This window comes from Ahaetulla prasina, chromosome 1 (assembly GCF_028640845.1).
Source record: "Ahaetulla prasina isolate Xishuangbanna chromosome 1, ASM2864084v1, whole genome shotgun sequence".
Lineage (NCBI taxonomy): Eukaryota > Metazoa > Chordata > Lepidosauria > Squamata > Colubridae > Ahaetulla > Ahaetulla prasina.
Window position 1 is genome coordinate 198122976 of NC_080539.1, and position 17023 is coordinate 198139998.

At 41.9% G+C, this 17023-nt stretch overlaps 1 protein-coding gene across 4 annotated transcripts in view; it reads right to left on the reverse strand.

The window, feature by feature from the left end:
* Positions 1-17023, reverse strand: part of NBEAL1 (neurobeachin like 1) — a 112834-nt gene that overhangs the window by 75393 nt on the left and 20418 nt on the right. For 3 of the 4 annotated variants that reach the window (XM_058186923.1, XM_058186949.1, XM_058186932.1), the window contains 6 exons: positions 13242-13403; positions 12334-12415; positions 11157-11284; positions 10049-10131; positions 1982-2067; positions 136-442 (listed from right to left, as the gene is read on the reverse strand). In XM_058186923.1, coding sequence (XP_058042906.1) covers positions 136-442; positions 1982-2067; positions 10049-10131; positions 11157-11284; positions 12334-12415; positions 13242-13403 — 848 coding nt within the window. Of the gene's footprint in view, positions 1-135; positions 443-1981; positions 2068-10048; positions 10132-11156; positions 11285-12333; positions 12416-13241; positions 13404-14158; positions 14253-17023 lie in introns of those variants that run through there. The other variant, XM_058186941.1, reaches the window with a different exon arrangement.

Sequence of the window (17023 nt, forward strand, 5' to 3'; positions counted from 1 at the left end):
TACTGAAGAACTGTCATTCTATTGTAGCTATGGACATTTCAGCTGCTAAATGTTGCTTGTTTTATTTATATTCAAAGCACTTTTATTTCAAAAGCTTTCCTGCCTTTCTCTTCCCCAAAGGATCCTGTTACTCACTCAGCATTTGAATCTGCAGTGCAATGAACCTGCTTTCCCACTGACGGGACCTTCTTGAGTTCGGCAAAGCCTCATGATCCGAGTTCAGCAGCTTGAAATAGTTCTCCAGTATGGTGCTGGTTTCCACTTGCCGCTGGTCCGAACTACTAGTGAGAAGAATGTGTACCACTTCTGTCAGGCACTTCAACGTCAGCTCGGCCTTCCTGCTCACTTCATCTGGGTCTCTGTTATCCCACATATCACAATCTGCCAGGACACGCATCAAGACTTCCATGGTGGCAGGAGAGATGGCTTGAAGAGCATTTCTCTAAAGTTAATAATAAAACTTCTTCACTATCAAAATAATCAGGAACAATTCCTTTTTAAGAAGTATAGGTAGGCACATGAAACAAGTTTGAAATAATGTGACTTGGACAAAAAGAACAAGTTAATCCTGTGCTTGGATACGAAAGTCCTTTTTCCTTTGATAGTGGAATCACATAACAACTTACTGAAGATGTGTTTCGTGTTTCACCCTAACCATTCAACATGCTCAGATTGCCTAGAATTTCAATGGCATCAAAATTTGGTAATAACTGCCAAGCAGAGGCAATGTTTTGCTACTTGTGGGTAGGAAATGAAGCAAAAATTGCATAGTATCTTAACTGTTAAAAAAAAAATACAATCACAAAAGAAAGAAAAAACTCACAAAAGACTCCCAAAGTTCCATGTACCTACTGAGCCATGTGGTACCATAGCTCACATTCTCCCTCCCTCCCTCTCTCCCTCTCTCTCTCTCACACACACAAGCACTAAGGGTCAGAAGAAAGCTTTCTCATGAGACATCTTGGAAATTCAGATAGTTAAAGAAAATAAAACACACGTAGACTGCCTAACTAGTGTAGCCCAATATAAAGTCAGTTTCCCATGTTCCCATAGCTGAAATGCTTTCCACTATAATAAGTATTGTCCAGAAATGTTACATTTTCAGTCTATTCTTGTAGAAAAATTCTTAGAATAAAATTGCACATATCTTTACACTACTTTGCTACTTTCAGTATATTATGCTCACCAATCTCAGGAAAAAGCAATATGTTCTTTCTCTTTTTATTTACTTAAGAGATTGTCTCTTTTATTTTATTTTATTTAAAATAAAACTATTTTATTTATTTAAGAGATTGTCTCAGCCTAACCATCTTTTAGGACAAGCTATTTATAACGGATTTTCATTAATTATACATCTTTGCAACTGGATGGAATCAGATTGCATAAGAAAAATGGAAAAGAGTCAGTTTCACTACTAGAACATCTTTAGCATTGCTTTAATGTTAAACTGAGTCCTGATGAGAAAATAAGATTAAAAATATGATTTTAAACCAAAACATCTTTGAATTCTAGCATACATACAATATATCTATGATTTTTCTTACTTTTCTTTTAGAATAGTTTCAGCTGCTCTGTCATAAATTCAGGCAGCAGGAAACAAAAATGTAGTGCTCAAGTATTGAATGACAGACTGATACAGAATCTCTTTTATTATTTTAAGCAATTAGCAAATGGGATTTTGACCACAGAGTTCAATCACAGCATGTTCGAACATTTTGTTCACCTTCTTTGCTCAGTTCTGACTCCATTGGAAAGGATTTTTCTCAAGATATTAAAGGAGCATGAGTGCATTTTACCTCTGAACTACAGCCTGTCCCATAAAACAACAATTACACTCCACCTTGTCATAACTAGCTTTTTTCTACTCCAAGTTCTTCACTTTTAGAAAGTGTCATAAAACACAAGCCACAAAGTGATGATGCAATAAAGATATAAATCCCACATCCCAATGATTAAGAAAAGGATATTAACATCTTCTCACCTGCCCACCAGCCACAATAGCTCCAAAGAGATGTAACAGACAACATTTGAGGCTCTCTTTGAGATGTTCACTTTCTTGAAAACACTCTGAAAACAAAGAACAAATTCCTTGTGTATGAACTTTCAGCTCACAAAAATCACTACCAGAGAAGGAATTACAGATTGCAGTCTTTCATCCTACACTGCAGCCAGGGGAATCCAATCCTCCCTAACTGGGCAAAGCAGGCACAACCGAAAACCTAAGAAAGAAGGTTGAGCTTGGCTATCTCGTCCTGCAAGAGAGATTCCTGCTCATTCTAGTGGCAGCTTTACACAAAATATGGTTTTTTTAATCAAACAGTGAAATGCACCTTGACTATACCAAATAATGTGCCCACCAGGTTTCCGGGCATTCCATCAGCCGAGGGCCCAGGGTAGGGGTGGGGGGGTAGCGGTTGTTATACACGAGGACCTAGAACCGAGGGAGGTCACTGTCCCGCAGATAGCCGGTTGTGAAACCCTTCTGGTAAAGTGGGGCCGTGGGATACAGGTGGGCATGCTGGTTACGTACCTGGCTCCTTGCTGCGTGGCAGCAGCCCTGCCCGAGCTGTTGGAGATGATAGCCGGGACGGCGGTTGAGACCCCCAGACTCATGGTTATGGGGGATTTCAACCTACCATCAGTGGGCGAATCATCAACGACATTTCGGGAGTTCATGGCTTACATGGCGGCCTTGGACCTGACCCAGGTAGTTAATGGTCCCACCCACACTAGGGGTAACACTCTGGACCTGATTTTTGTCTCGGGACAGTGGCTTAATGATTTGAATTTAGGGGAATTAACTGTTAAACCCTTGTCATAGTCAGATCATTTACTCTTTCAGCTAGACTTTCGAACCACTGCACCCCACCGCAGGGAGACGGAGCCTATTGTTGGTTCTGTCCCAGGCGCCTGATGGACCCAGAGAGGTTTCTGACGGAGCTTGGGCTGTTTCCTGGGGAATTAGCCCACGGCTCGGCCAAAGAACTGGTGGCCGCCTGGGAGGAGGCGACCGCCGGGGCTTTGGACCGCGTCGTGCCTTTGCAGCCTCTGACCCGGTGCCGAACTCGACCAGCTCCTTGGTATAATGAGGAGCTGAGAGAGATGAAGCACCGGAAAAGACGCCTAGAGAGTGTCTGGAGCCGCACCGAATCCCACCGAACATTAGTTAGGTCACATATTCAGACCTATCTAGTGGATTTAAGAACGGCGAAACATAATTATTTCTCTGCTCTTATTGCATCGGCAGATAATCGCCCAGCTACCCTGTTTAGGGCAACCCGCTCCCTGCTCTTGCAGGAAGCTCGGGAGGACCCCTTGCAGGGACGTGCTGAGGATTTTGTACAGTATCTGTCCGATAAAATCGCTCGGATCCAGGATGGACTGGATGCTGATTGGATAGATCCGGGCGAGATGGCGGGGACGAGTCTTGTGGATATTACCTGGGCTGAGTTTGATCCTGTGACTCCTGATGACATGGACAGGTTGTTGAGCAGGCTGAATCCCACCACATGTTTATTGGACCCGTGTCCCTCCTGGTTGGTACTGGCCACACGGGAGGTGACACGAGGCTGGCTCCTGGGAGTTACCAACGCTTCTTTGTTGGGGGGCTTTTTCCCCACCGCCTTGAAAGAGGCGGTGGTGAGGCCCCTCCTCAAGAAGCCTTCCCTGGATCCAGCTATATTTTCATTTCATTTCATTTATTTGATTTTTATACCGCCCTTCTCCCGAAGGACTCAGGGCGGTGTACAGGCAAATAAAAACAGACAAGACAATATTCTATAAAATACAACATTAAAAACCTTATTATAATTTGCCTAAAAATTTAAAATATATAGAAATTAAAACCCCGTTTAAAATTAATAATAAAAACTATAAAATCCATAAAATTTAAGCCAGCCCCGCGCGAATAAAAAGATGCGTCTTCAGTTCGCGGCGAAAGGTCCAAAGGTCAGGTATTTGGCGTAAACCCGGGGGAAGTTCGTTCCAGAGTGTGGGAGCCCCCACAGAGAAGGACCTTCCCCTGGGGGCCGCCAGCCGACATTGCTTGGCGGACGGCACCCTGAGAAGTCCCTCTCTGTGAGAGCGTACGGGTCGGTGGGAGGCATATGGTAACAGTAGGCGGTCCCGTAAATACCCAGGCCCTAAGCCATGGAGCGCTTTAAAGGTCATAACCAAAACCTTAAAGTGCACCCGAAAAGCCACAGGTAGCCAGTGCAGTCTGCGCAGGAGAGGTGTTATGTGGGAGGTACGCGACTCTCCCTCTATCACCCGCGCAGCTGCATTCTGGACTAGCTGAAGCCTTCGAGTGCACCTTAAGGAGAGCCCCATGTAGAGAGCATTACAATAATCCAAGCGAGAGGTAACGAGTGCATGAGTGACTGTGCACAAGGCATCCCGATCAAGGAAGGGGCGCAACTGCCGAACCAGGCGGACCTGGTGGAAGGCCCCCCTGGAGACGGCCGTCAAATGGTCTTCAAACGACAGCCGCTCATCCAGGAGGACACCTAAGTTGCGCACCCTATCCTTTGGGGCCAATAACTCGCCTCCAACAGTCAGCTGCAACTGCAGCTGACTGAATCGAGATGCCGGCATCCACAGCCACTCCGTCTTGGAGGGATTGAGCTTGAGCCTGTTTCTCCCCATCCAGACCCGTACGGCTTCCAAACACCGGGACAGCACTTCAACAACTTCATTGGGGTGACCTGGGGTGGAGAAGTACAGCTGAGTGTCATCAGCGTGATGGTACTTCACCCCAAAGCCACTGATGATCTCACCCAACGGCTTCATGTAGATGTTGAACAGAAGGGGCGAGAGAATCGACCCCTGCGGCACCCCACAAGTGAGGGCCCTCGCGGTCGACCTCTGCCCCCCTGTCAACACCGTCTGCGACAGGTCGGAGAGATAGGAGGAAAACCACCGATAAGCGGTGCCTCCACTCCCAATCCCCCAGCCGGCGCAGCAGATACCATGGTCGATGGTATCAAAAGCCGCTGAGAGGTCTAATAGGACCAGGGCAGAGGAATAACCCCTGTCCCTGGCCCTCCAGAGATCATCCACCAATGCGACCAAAGCTGTCTCCGTGCTGTAGCCGGGTCGGAAGCCGGACTGGAACGGGTCCAGATAGACGGATTCTTCCAGGTATTGGGGTAACTGACGCGCCACAGCACTCTCTACAACCTTTGCAACAAAGCGAAGGTTGGAGACTGGCCGATAATTTCCCAAAATAGCTGGGTCCAAAGAGGGCTTCTTAAGGAGGGGTCTCACCACCGCCTCTTTCAAGACGGCAGGGAAAACCCCTTCCAACAAAGAAGCATTTATGATCCTCTGGAGCCAGCCTCGTGTCACCTCCTGAGTGGCCAGCACCAGCCAGGAAGGACACGGATCCAATAAACATGTAGTGGCGCGGAGCCTCCCCAACAACCTGTCCACGTCCTCGGGAGCCACAAGGTCAAACTCATCCCAAACAGAGTCGACAAGACGTGCCTCCTCTCCCTCGCTTGGATCATCCCAATTTCGGTCCAGACCATCCCGGAGCTGAGCGATTTTGTCGTATAGATAACCACTAAACTCCTCGGCACGTCCCTGTAAAGGGTCATCCCGCACTCCTGATAAAGGAGGGAGCGGGTCACCCGAAACAGGGCGGCCGGGCGGTTATCTGCCGACGCAATGAGGGTGGAGGCGTAGGAACGCCTCGCCTCCCTCATTGCCACTAGGTAGGTCCTAGAATAGGACCTAACTAGTGTCCGATCAGCTTCGGAACGACTGGACCTCCAAGTGCTCTCTAGGCGTCTTCTCCGGCGTTTCATCTCCCTCAGCCCCTCGGAGAACCAAGGGCCGGACGAGATCTCGCGGGTCAGAGGCCGCAAAGGCACGACACGGTCCAAGGCCCCGGCCGCGGCCTGTTCCCAGGCCGCAACTAGTTCCTCAGTCGTGCCGTGGGCCAGATCCTCAGGGAATGGCCCAAGCTCCGTCAGGAACCTCTCCGGGTCCATCAGGCGCCTGGGACGGAACCAACGTATAGGCTCCGTCTCCCTGCGATGGTGGGTGGCGGTTCGGAAGTCTAGGCGAAGGAGAAAATGATCGGACCATGACATTGGTTCTGTTACTAAATCGTCTAGTATCAGATCATTTAACCACTGACCAGAGATATAAATCAGATCCAGCGTGCCTCCCCCCATGTGCGTAGGGCCATCATTTACTCGAATCAGGTCCAAGGCCGTCATGGAAGCCTGGAACTCCCGAGCTGCAGTCGATGATAAGCCAGCTGATGGTAAGTTGAAATCCCCCATAACTATAAGTCTGGGGGTCTCAACTGCCACAGTGGCAAATATCGAGTTTGGGGAGCACGTGCGCGATGTTTGAAAGCGATCACGTGCTCCGGCCCCCTAGTCCCTACCCGTTCCTCGGGCGGCCGTGATCCTCAGAGCCTGGATCTTCGGTTGATGTTATGTAATGCCCGGTCCGTGGCAAATAAGGCCCCCTTGATCTGCGATCTTATTCAAGGGGAGTCCGCGGACCTTATGGGCATTACGGAGACCTGGTTGGGGCCAGAGGGGGGGGTGCCCCTCGTTGAACTGTGCCCCCCAGGTTTCCGAGCATTCCATCAGCCGAGGGCCCAGGGTAGGGGTGGAGGGGTGGCGGTTGTAATTAAGGAAGATCTAGAGCCGAGGGAGGCCACTGTTCCTCAGATCTTGGCGAACTATCGTCCAGTCTCCAACCTTCGCTTTTTGGCGAAGGTTGTTGAGAGTGTGGTGGCATATCAGCTTCCCCAGCACCTGGAGGAATCTGTCTTTCTAGATCCGTTCCAGTCCGGCTTCAGACCTGGATACAGTACTGAGACGGCTTTGGTCGATTTGGTGGATGACCTCTGGAGGGCTCGGGATAGGGGATGTTCCTCTGTCCTGGTCCTGTTAGACCTCTCGGCGGCTTTTGATACCATCGACCATGGTATCCTGCTGTGGCGGTTGGAGGGATTGGGGGTGGGGGGCACCATTTATCGGTGGTTCTCATCCTATCTCTCTGACCGTTCGCAGACGGTGTTGGCAGGGGGGCAGAGATCGACTCCTAGGTGCCTCACTTGTGGGGTGCCTCAGGGGTAGGTTCTCTCGCCTCTCCTGTTCAACATCTACATGAAGCCGCTGGGTGAGGTTATCCGTGGTTTCGGGGTGGATTATCATCTGTATGCTGACGATACTCAGCTGTACATTTCCACACCGAACCACCCCAACGAAGCGGTCGAGGTACTGGCCCGGTGTCTTGGAGCCGTGCAGGTCTGGATGGGGAGGAAGAGGCTCCAACTCAACCCCACCAAGACAGAGTGGCTGTGGGTTCCGGCGTCCCGGTACAGTCAGCTTACACCTTCGCTGACTGTTGGGGGTGAAGTATTGGCCCCCAGGGGAAGAGTGCGCAACTTAGGCGTTCTCCTGGACGATCGGCTGTCTTTAGAAGAACATTTGACGGCCGTCGCCAGGGGAGCATTTTATCAGGTTTGCCTGATCCGCCAGTTGCGCCCCTTCCTTGACCGGGACTCCTTGCACACGGTCACTCACGCCCTCATTACTTCTCGCCTGGACTATTGCTATGCTCTCTACATGGGGCTCCCCTTGAAGAGCACCAGGAGGCTCCAGCTAGTCCAGAATGCGGCTGCGTGGGTAATAGAGGGAGCACCACGTTGCTCCCATATAACACCTATCCTGTGTGGCCTGCACTGGCTGCCGGTAGCCTTCCGGGTGCAATTCAAGGTGTTAGTGACCACCTTCAAAGCGCTCCATGGCTTAGGACCGGGCTATTTACGAGACCGTCTGGCCTCCCAACGACCTGTGCGCTCCCACAGAGCGGGCCTGCTCAGGGTGCCGTCGACCAAACAATGTCTGTTGGCGGCCCCCAGGGGGAGAGCCTTCTCTGTGGCAGCACCGGCCCTTTGGAACGAGTTACCTCCAGGGTTACGCCAACTCCCCGATCTCCGAACCTTCAAGCGGTAACTGAAGACCTTACTATTTAATCGTGCGGGACTAGCCTGAGTGCATTTTAATTAAAATTTTAAATTTTAAGGGTTTTTATGTCGGTCTATGACTGTTTTAGTTAAATTAGGCCTATTTAATATTTTGTTTTAAATTTGTTTTAAATTTGTTATTTATATTATGTACTATTTGTGTTTTTAAAAAGGCTGTAAACCGCCCTGAGTCCTTCGGGAGAAGGGCGGTATAGAAATTAAACTATAAATAAATAAATAAAATATAAATAAGTTTGAAAAATAAGATTGTGTTAAATATTAAAAGTACTTTAACTAACTAATATTCAGATTAATCTTGTAAGATATTGGCCCACTTTTCTCAATGCTAAATGAAATATAAAAATGAGGTGCCGTGAGCTTCAGGTCTACTCTCTCACACAAGAAGTCACTTTTAACCATAGTTTAGTAAAATGTAACTAAATCGTGTTTACCAGGCCACCATTATAAATTAGAGAGGTCTTTCTCTCCTAATTGTAGCTAAGACTGTCTAGTTTTAAATTCACACTGAAAGGTTCAGTTAGTCTGGAACCAAAGCAAAAGACTCCACATGCTTAATTCAAAATGGTATCATTCACATGCTTTGGAATCCCAACAGACCCGGCCACCCTGCTCAATGGCCAGGGATTGTGGAAGTTGTGGTTCAAAATCAGCAGGGTGTCAAACAAAGGGATAAAACCATTCAAAGGGTTACACAGCTTTTAGATATTTAAATAAAATATGTTTAACATAATGAAATGTCTAAGTTGTCATAGATAGCTGCCCATATTATTTTTGGGAAGGCTAATGTTTAATGGCCAAACTGGATGTTGACTTAAATTGCCACTGAAAAAATCATTATAATGTATCTAAACTTAAACCTTACCTCATAGAAGGCAATTACAACTGACCTAAAGAATTTTTGCTTAGTAATAAACATTAACCTGGGAATTGTTTCCATAGCAATAGCTTGACCCATAACCTAACTGCTGCCAAAACTACTACAGATTATTTTTTTTGGAATTAGCATCCTGAGAAGTTCCCAGTAATGGCAGAAGCCTGCACTATTAAAAAGTCACTATTTAATCTTCAAGAGAAAGGTGTAATCGAATGCAAACAAGTTTTGAAACAAAAAGAGCATTCAAGAGCTTAACTGTGCAAGTTAAACAGCATAGGGAGATCCACATTAACACTGAAAAGGGATTTAACTCATAAATAATAAAAATAAAAATCATATTTTTTTGCCTTTTGTAAACTACATCCCAATTTCAACAGGGATTACAGGTTTTGCCCCCAGAAATGTATGGATCTTACATTTCAGACTTGATTTCAAAGGAAGAAATGTAGCATACTCAATTACTTTCAAAAAGTGCTGTTATTACTGTGCCAATAACTTGTGACAGTCATTTTTGCAACATTTTCCACAATGTTTAAAGGACCACTACACTGGGTTCTGAGTTTTAGATGATGAGTCGTCTTCACACTTCATAAAAAACCACTGTTCCTGGTAGAACCTATTTCAGATCTAAGGTGTTTTAATTAAAAAAAGAGCAATTAAGCCAATTGCAAATCTGTGACTCATGACAGATCCATTAAGAGGGAAAATAAAAGACACACGACATTTATGATTCATATGCAGATAGGTTTCTGGGACACCTCTTGTGAGCTCTCAAAAAATGATATCACATACAGATGGATGGGTGCTGTGATGTATCCCAGGACCCACCAGGAGTGGAGGAGGCTTGGGCAAGTCACTTTCTATCACACACATCCCAGGACAATGCTGTAGCATTGAAAATGCATCTTTATTATCCAGAATGCACCTGGGTCAATAATAAATTGCTTAATTACTTATCATTTATAAATTACTGATAGAAGAGAATACTTGTAGCTCAGGGTTGAACAGCAGGGTCCTTGGTGCTCTCTGAGGTAAACCAAGCTCAAAGAGCGCCAGGACCCTACACCTGCAAATGGAAAACTATGGAACAAATCTTATTTCTGAAAGATTCTCACTTTAAAACAATTCTGAATGGTAGGAAATTATAATAAAGTACTCACGGTAAAAGAAAGGGACAAATTCCACTGTGAGTAAAGCTGGTTTGTATTTTTGTCTACTTTTTTCAACTGTGCTCAGAATACGCCTTCAATATATTGAGAGAGAGAAATCATATTAATTTATAATAAAGCTTCAAAACACATTTTAGTTATACCAAAACATAGGTTCATTAATAATACATTGATACTGTATAACGTTTATTTCAAATGACATTCTTAAAATACCCCTTGGGTTGTTTTTATTTCTGCATCAAGCCAAAAAACATAAACTTTAAGGAAATGTGCAACTTTTATAAATATATCTGATCTTATTTACATAAAGATTTATATGGTCTGAAGAGAAACATTGTTTACAAAAACAATGGGCTTGACTGATCTTTCCATCTTCTAGAAGTGATGGCTTCTTCCGGATGATAAAAAATTATTACACAAAGTCCTATAGCTACGAATGATACCTGTATGAGTACATCTCCGTTTAAAAAGCCCAGATCCAAAAGAAGTCTTTTCCTATGGAATCTTCAGGATGTGAGCAATACATACAAGGATTTTTTTAGTTGATTTCTTTGATTTGATTTATACTCTGCCTTTTGCTGCAATTTTATGATTAGTACTCCCTTTTGCCATTTTAAACATTTTAAAAGAAGCCAGAATTAAAACATTGTTCTAATTTATTGTTTTAACATACTGTCTTATTCCAAAACAGGTAACAATTATTTTCCAGTCTGAATATCTGAGTATAGCATCAGATAGAAATTTGAGTATTTTATGATATAATCTGTTCAAATTTAAAGAAAGATGAGGTCCATCTAATCTCCTTAATAGCATAAACTATTAACTTAATAGCATAAACCTCTCATTCAGTCTCTCCTAAGGTGGGTGATACAGAAGGGTCCTAATGCATCTGACTGGCAGGCTTATACTTAAGGCTTAAGGTAGCATATCACAAGTGTAGACAATTTGACAGGCAGGATTACATGAGGCCCCAATCCTCTTGTCTAATCAATATATTTGTTATTTAGCATTACATTTTGTGGGATTACAGATTTTGCATCTTTACTTTAAAGAGATTAAAATAACAAGAACAGAGTGTTAATATAATATTCTCACATACCCTGCAATTCTTTGCCTCCAATTCCTATAGGGATCATAAAGACTTTCACAAAAAGCCAGCGCATGTCGCACAAACTCTTCTATAGATGTTTGATCTGCCACTTCTTTCTCTTTTGTTTTAGTCTTTAGCTAAAGAAGTAACAAATAAGTTTTTCATCGTAGTGTAAAACACTTTATGTTTTACAAACATTTTAATGGCTTGAATTAAAAACATTTTGTACTTTCTCAGTTTGCTACCTTTGAATAAATGTATACGTGTTGCTTGTTTAGCAAACCTAGTTCAAACAAACCACAAATTATATGTAAACCAACCCATGGCATATGATGACTATGAACATATATAAGAATTAAGAGGTTTTTAATCCTACTTGTTTTGCTTTTCTGTTTTTAGGTATAACACAATCAGACAAATGTTTTGATCCTAAGGGCTGCATTAGTCATGACCCGGTGGAGCACACACCAAAAGGAGGATAATGACACATTTAGGCTACCTCCACCTCACTGAGTTCCCTGCCAGCCAGCCAGTCAGTTGATTCACAGGCTGTTGAGATGTATGTGGCTGCAAAGGCTCTTTTCAGTCTAACAATAAACTCCAAGAGCTCATCAATTAACTAACTGGCATACCAAAGTATAAGAACAACATCTGTGGCAGTTATAAAAATATGTTCAAGTTCTACAGTCCTCACACACAATGTGCTGGCCAAATAATCATTATTATTTGATTCATATTTCACCTTTTTTCCCTGAAGTTCTAACAAGAATTAATCTAACAAATCATAACCAAAATACAGACATTGCATAATGAAGTCCCAATGACTCCCTGACATCATGCCCCTCAACAAAAATAAAAAATAAAATGCTGAAATAATGCTTTTTGGCTTAGTTTAGAATAGTAAACATACTTCTCTCTTCCCTTTCCAAAATCCCAACCCTGAAGGTAGTGAAAAAGGAAAGCACAAAATTAGAACAAAAAGGAAACATAGCAATGATTGTAGAAACACATATCCTGTCTATATCTAAATATACATCATTGCTGCCTTCAGTTTTAATATTTGGTTTCCAAGTGAACAGACTATTCTGAGGATCAACTTTAGCCTCAGTTTGCTACCACTGCTTAACCCCTTTAGAGTTCTAATAAAGATTGTGGTCATCCTTCTGGCCATTGCATATTCACTTACCTGCTGAATGTAGAGTGTGGTCATTGTAATCACATGGTTAATATAGGAACAAGTCCCAATCTCTTCCACATTATCTAAATTTCTGAAACAGAACGAAACACGTAAGAGGTGAAGCAACTGTATGATTGAAGAGGACTGATGGAGAGGAATATCTACAGAGATTTCCAAAATTATTCTTACACAAACGTTTAAATATCCCAAAATGCCAAGTATGAGGTGCAACATGTTTTAAAATCTCACTTTTTTTTTTTTGTAGTATAGTCTCAAAAAATCTAGAGTAGCAAAGTATATAGATCTGGACAATGATAATATGTAAGCTTAGACTTGATATAGCAAATATCAGAATGACCAGTTATATTTTCAATAGCTGAAGCCACATATTATGCAAACTATAATATGGTTACTTCTGGCTTAGAATGATATATCATCCTAGCTTTGAAAGCAACTTATGGCTAAACATGAGTTAATATGAGATGGTTCCAATTATGCCTTTTCAACAACCCACAGATAAATCAAATCATGACTGAACATGATTTTTAAAATATTTATTTTGATTGGACACAGCCAGGCTCTCATCAACGTGGGGAGTTCACAATATAAAAACAAAACAACAAATATACAAACCAGATAAAAGCATAGCAATTTTGATAATGTAAATTCAGTTACCATAGGTATAGCCAAAGTTGTAACTCCCAGACTAATTTGATGTTATACTTCCAAGAGAGAAAAAAAGATAGACAGGAGGAAAAAAAAAATGGAAAGAATACAGAAAAAGAGGAGATTGAGCAGGTACACTCGGAATCAGTAAGCAAAAAATCAAAGGAAAAGTAATGGAAATAGGATATCTCAGAGTTCTCTTTCTTGACACTCCTTGTATTTTGAAAAGATAATTAGGTGAAAAAAGATACCGGCAAAGAATGATGAAAAACTTGACTAGGAGAAGTGTCAGTGCTTGTTGTGGCTCCTCCAACCCTTCTGATAATTTCTGGACACAGTGCAGCAGCTGGAGTCTCAAAACCTGAAGAATGTTATCAGGAAGCAGAGATATTCCAGGGGGAATGTCATCCACCCTAAAATAAAGCCAAGGCAAAAAACAGCAGTCATTGACATAATTGTAGCTTTGGACCTTCTTAGCTATGACACTATTTTCTCCAGGTACAATCTTCCTTGCATGACAAGGTCTCTCAAGAGCTTAAAAAAAGTTGGGGTTCAGAATATGACCTTAGTGGCAACCTCCTCATCAAGCAACAGCTTTCCCGCTGAAGGGAAGATGGTTCCCACCTTTCTATGCTTTATGAGAAAAGCTAAAACCAAAGCCAAACCAAAGTAAAGCATAGAACCCAAGTCCAACCTCATTCAAAGTAAAGACTTGATTGACCCCCTAGAATTAAGCTGAGACTCTGAAGAACTGTGAATTCAGGCTGGTGTTAACAATGGTATGTTTTTAAACGTCATATTCTGGTTTTGGAAATCCAATCAAAGAGAAAAGCAGAGAACTTGTACAACTTAGCAGGGGATAGAGGGGGGATTTTTTGTCAGAATTCCAGTTTATTCCTCCAGACCAGGTGCTTGATTTTTTTAACAGTATTGTAGATATTTATTTTAATATTCCTTGACAAAAAGTTCCAGTTTCTCAATCTAAACCACCTGTCATATTCCTAACAGTGGTATACATAATAATAATAATAATAATAATAATAATAATAATAATAATAATAATAATAATAATAATAATAATAATAATAATAATAATACTTAAGCACATTTGATGACTAGAAATACATTGAGGATTGCAGATAAATAAATAATTACAGAAAATAATTACAGAAATTCTTCCACTATTGCATAGATCTTCTATTATTCCTCTCAAGATTTTCCTCAATGTTTTCCCGAATGACTCCACACCTACATGGTAATTCAGAGCAATTAAAGTATAACACTAGATTCCTCGTGATTAGCTAACCTCTAAACAAAAAGCTTGCTGTGGATTACTGCTTTTCTATGATCATTTTATATGGAATCAGATTCCGAAATTGAGATAAAACATCTCTATTATTAGAGTAACCTTAATAGCTGGCACGCTACTGTTTAACATAGTAATTAGAAAAAAGAACTTGACATATTCTTATTTACTTCCCAATATAAAAACTCTCCCCTGCAGTAAAGCAAACAGATTTGCACCAGATAGGAAGGTTTTACCTTTTCAGATATAAATAAAACAACATGCCAAAGGAACTTTGGAACATACAAAGGAGGAGAGGAGATTAATCTTTCATGTTGCACCAGCACAGCTGCCAAAAGACTGATTGTAATATAGAGAGCTTGGCTTTTCCTCAAAAGAGAAGCAAAGCACCATGAACGATTTTAGTCTATACATTCTTATAAGCCTGCACCTTCCCAGTGAATAACATTTTTCCTGTTATATAACACAACCTTGTTTGTTGAGCTACCTTGAGAAAAAAATTGGGCGAGAAAAAGATATTAGGAGAATGTCTAGAAGACAGAGTGCCCTTAAGTCAACCGGCTTCATCCTATGCTTTTCAAATGTAACGGCCAAGAAAAATCTCACAGAATCCTAGAACTACAAGGGAACCATTGAGCCACTCAGTCCTGTCCCTTCCTAGGACAGTCTCCCAACTCAAAATATTTTTGATGGGCAGCTGTCTAGCCCCTACTTAACCTTGCCTACTGTTCATTGTCTCCTTTAATAGCTGGTTCCCCTGTTGAATTACTCTTACTACCGGTATTAGAAAGTTTCTTCAACTGGAATCTTCTGTAATTTAAGATTGTTCCACATCCTGCATTCCAGGATGAAAACGGAACAGGATCTTCTTCTCTGTTACATTCTTTCAGTTGCTTAACAAGTGCTGCAATATCCTCCCAGTCATCTTTTCTCAAGGATCAACAGTTCCTTCTGTACCTCCTTGTTTTTCCTTCCACTTGTTTCAGTTTCTTTAAATATTAAAGTGTGGTGCTTTAAATTAGACATAGTGACTTAAGGTGGAGGTCTGACCAATGAAGAATATACTGGAACCATTGCTTTCCATATTTTGGGAACTCTACTTCTATTGATGAAGCCTAAAATTGCCTTTACCCAATTCATTCACACAGCTCACCCATTATCATCCATTATGTGGTCAACTATAATTTCTAAATCCTTCATACACATATTATTACCCAAGTCCAGTAATTCTCTTCTATGCAACTTATTTATTTGATAACACTCCATTTGCCTTTATAAAAAATTGCACCTATTATACACACACAAAAAAAAAGCTTACCAGGCACCTAGTATTATTTTTAAAAAATACACAACCATTTTTAGCAATCCACATCTTCCATTTCAAATCTATTTTTAAATTCAGTATTTTACCACTATTATAAAATGCATCACCGATACGGGGTGGTATATTCCAAAATATATCATTGTCAGTATAATTGAATACTAAAATGGTAGCATATTAATTGAAAACATACATCCCATAAAATACAGTATTTGAGAGAAGCAATTTTATATCATAACCATCGTCACCTTTACCTCCCTAGATATTTTCTCTTATAGATCAGTAAATTCAATCCTGTCAATAACATCACAGAAAAACTCTAGATTTTATACTGAACACTTAACAACACTGCTGCTAATCAGATCTACACCTTGCATATATTCTCCCTTTTAATATTTTGTTATGCTGATACCTAAAAACTAGGTATCAGTTATTAGTTAAAAAATGACAAAACGATGCAAGCTTATTCAAAAATATTTCAACCATACAGTAAACATCCAAACTGATTTTTAGGTCTTCAAAATTACTATTGCTTTAAGAATATGTTAAAATTAGTATTGTGGTTCAACTGAAGAATTCTGTGACTAGGAGATTGTAAGTAAGGATCCACTAAATGTTCTGTTCAGTTCAATCTTTAAAGCGCTCCATGGCATAGGGCCGGGCTATTTACGGGACCGCCTACTGCTACCGAATACCTCTCACCGACCCGTGCGCTCTCACAGAGAGGGACTCCTCAGGGTGCCGTCAGCTAGGCAGTGCCGTCTGGCGACACCCAGGGGAAGGGCCTTCTCTGTGGGGGCTCCCACCCTCTGGAACGAACTCCCTCCAGGACTTCGTCAACTTCCGGACCTCCGAACCTTTCGTCGCGAGCTTAAAACGCACTTATTCATCTGCGCGGGACTGGATTAGATTTTAAAGTTATTGGTTTTAAGGGTTTTTTTATTATTTATATTGTTTTTTAAATTCGGCAATAGAATAAGTTTTTTAATTGTTGTTTTTTAATCTGTATTTATATGTATTTTAACTGCCTGTGAACCGCCCTGAGTCCTTAGGGAGATAGGGCGGTATATAAATTTGAAAAATAAATAAATAAATAAAAAATATCTAAAGTTGATTCAAAGAATTTACCTTCTTTTGGTTGCGCTGCTAGAGGGAGTTCCCTCAGCAAAATGTTACTAATCTTCACTCTACATTCAATATCCTGTTTTCACTTGAGTCAAACTTGAGTCAAACAATGAAAATCCATCCATGATTATCAGGCTATTATTCTACACCCTGATATTCAGTGATGTAAACTGGTAATTTTAGAATTGAGACTTCATGGTCTAAGACACTCCTTGTGTAGCTGGACTACTGTTGTGATCATTTGAGGACATTCCTGATCACTCTACTAGGGACCAGACTTC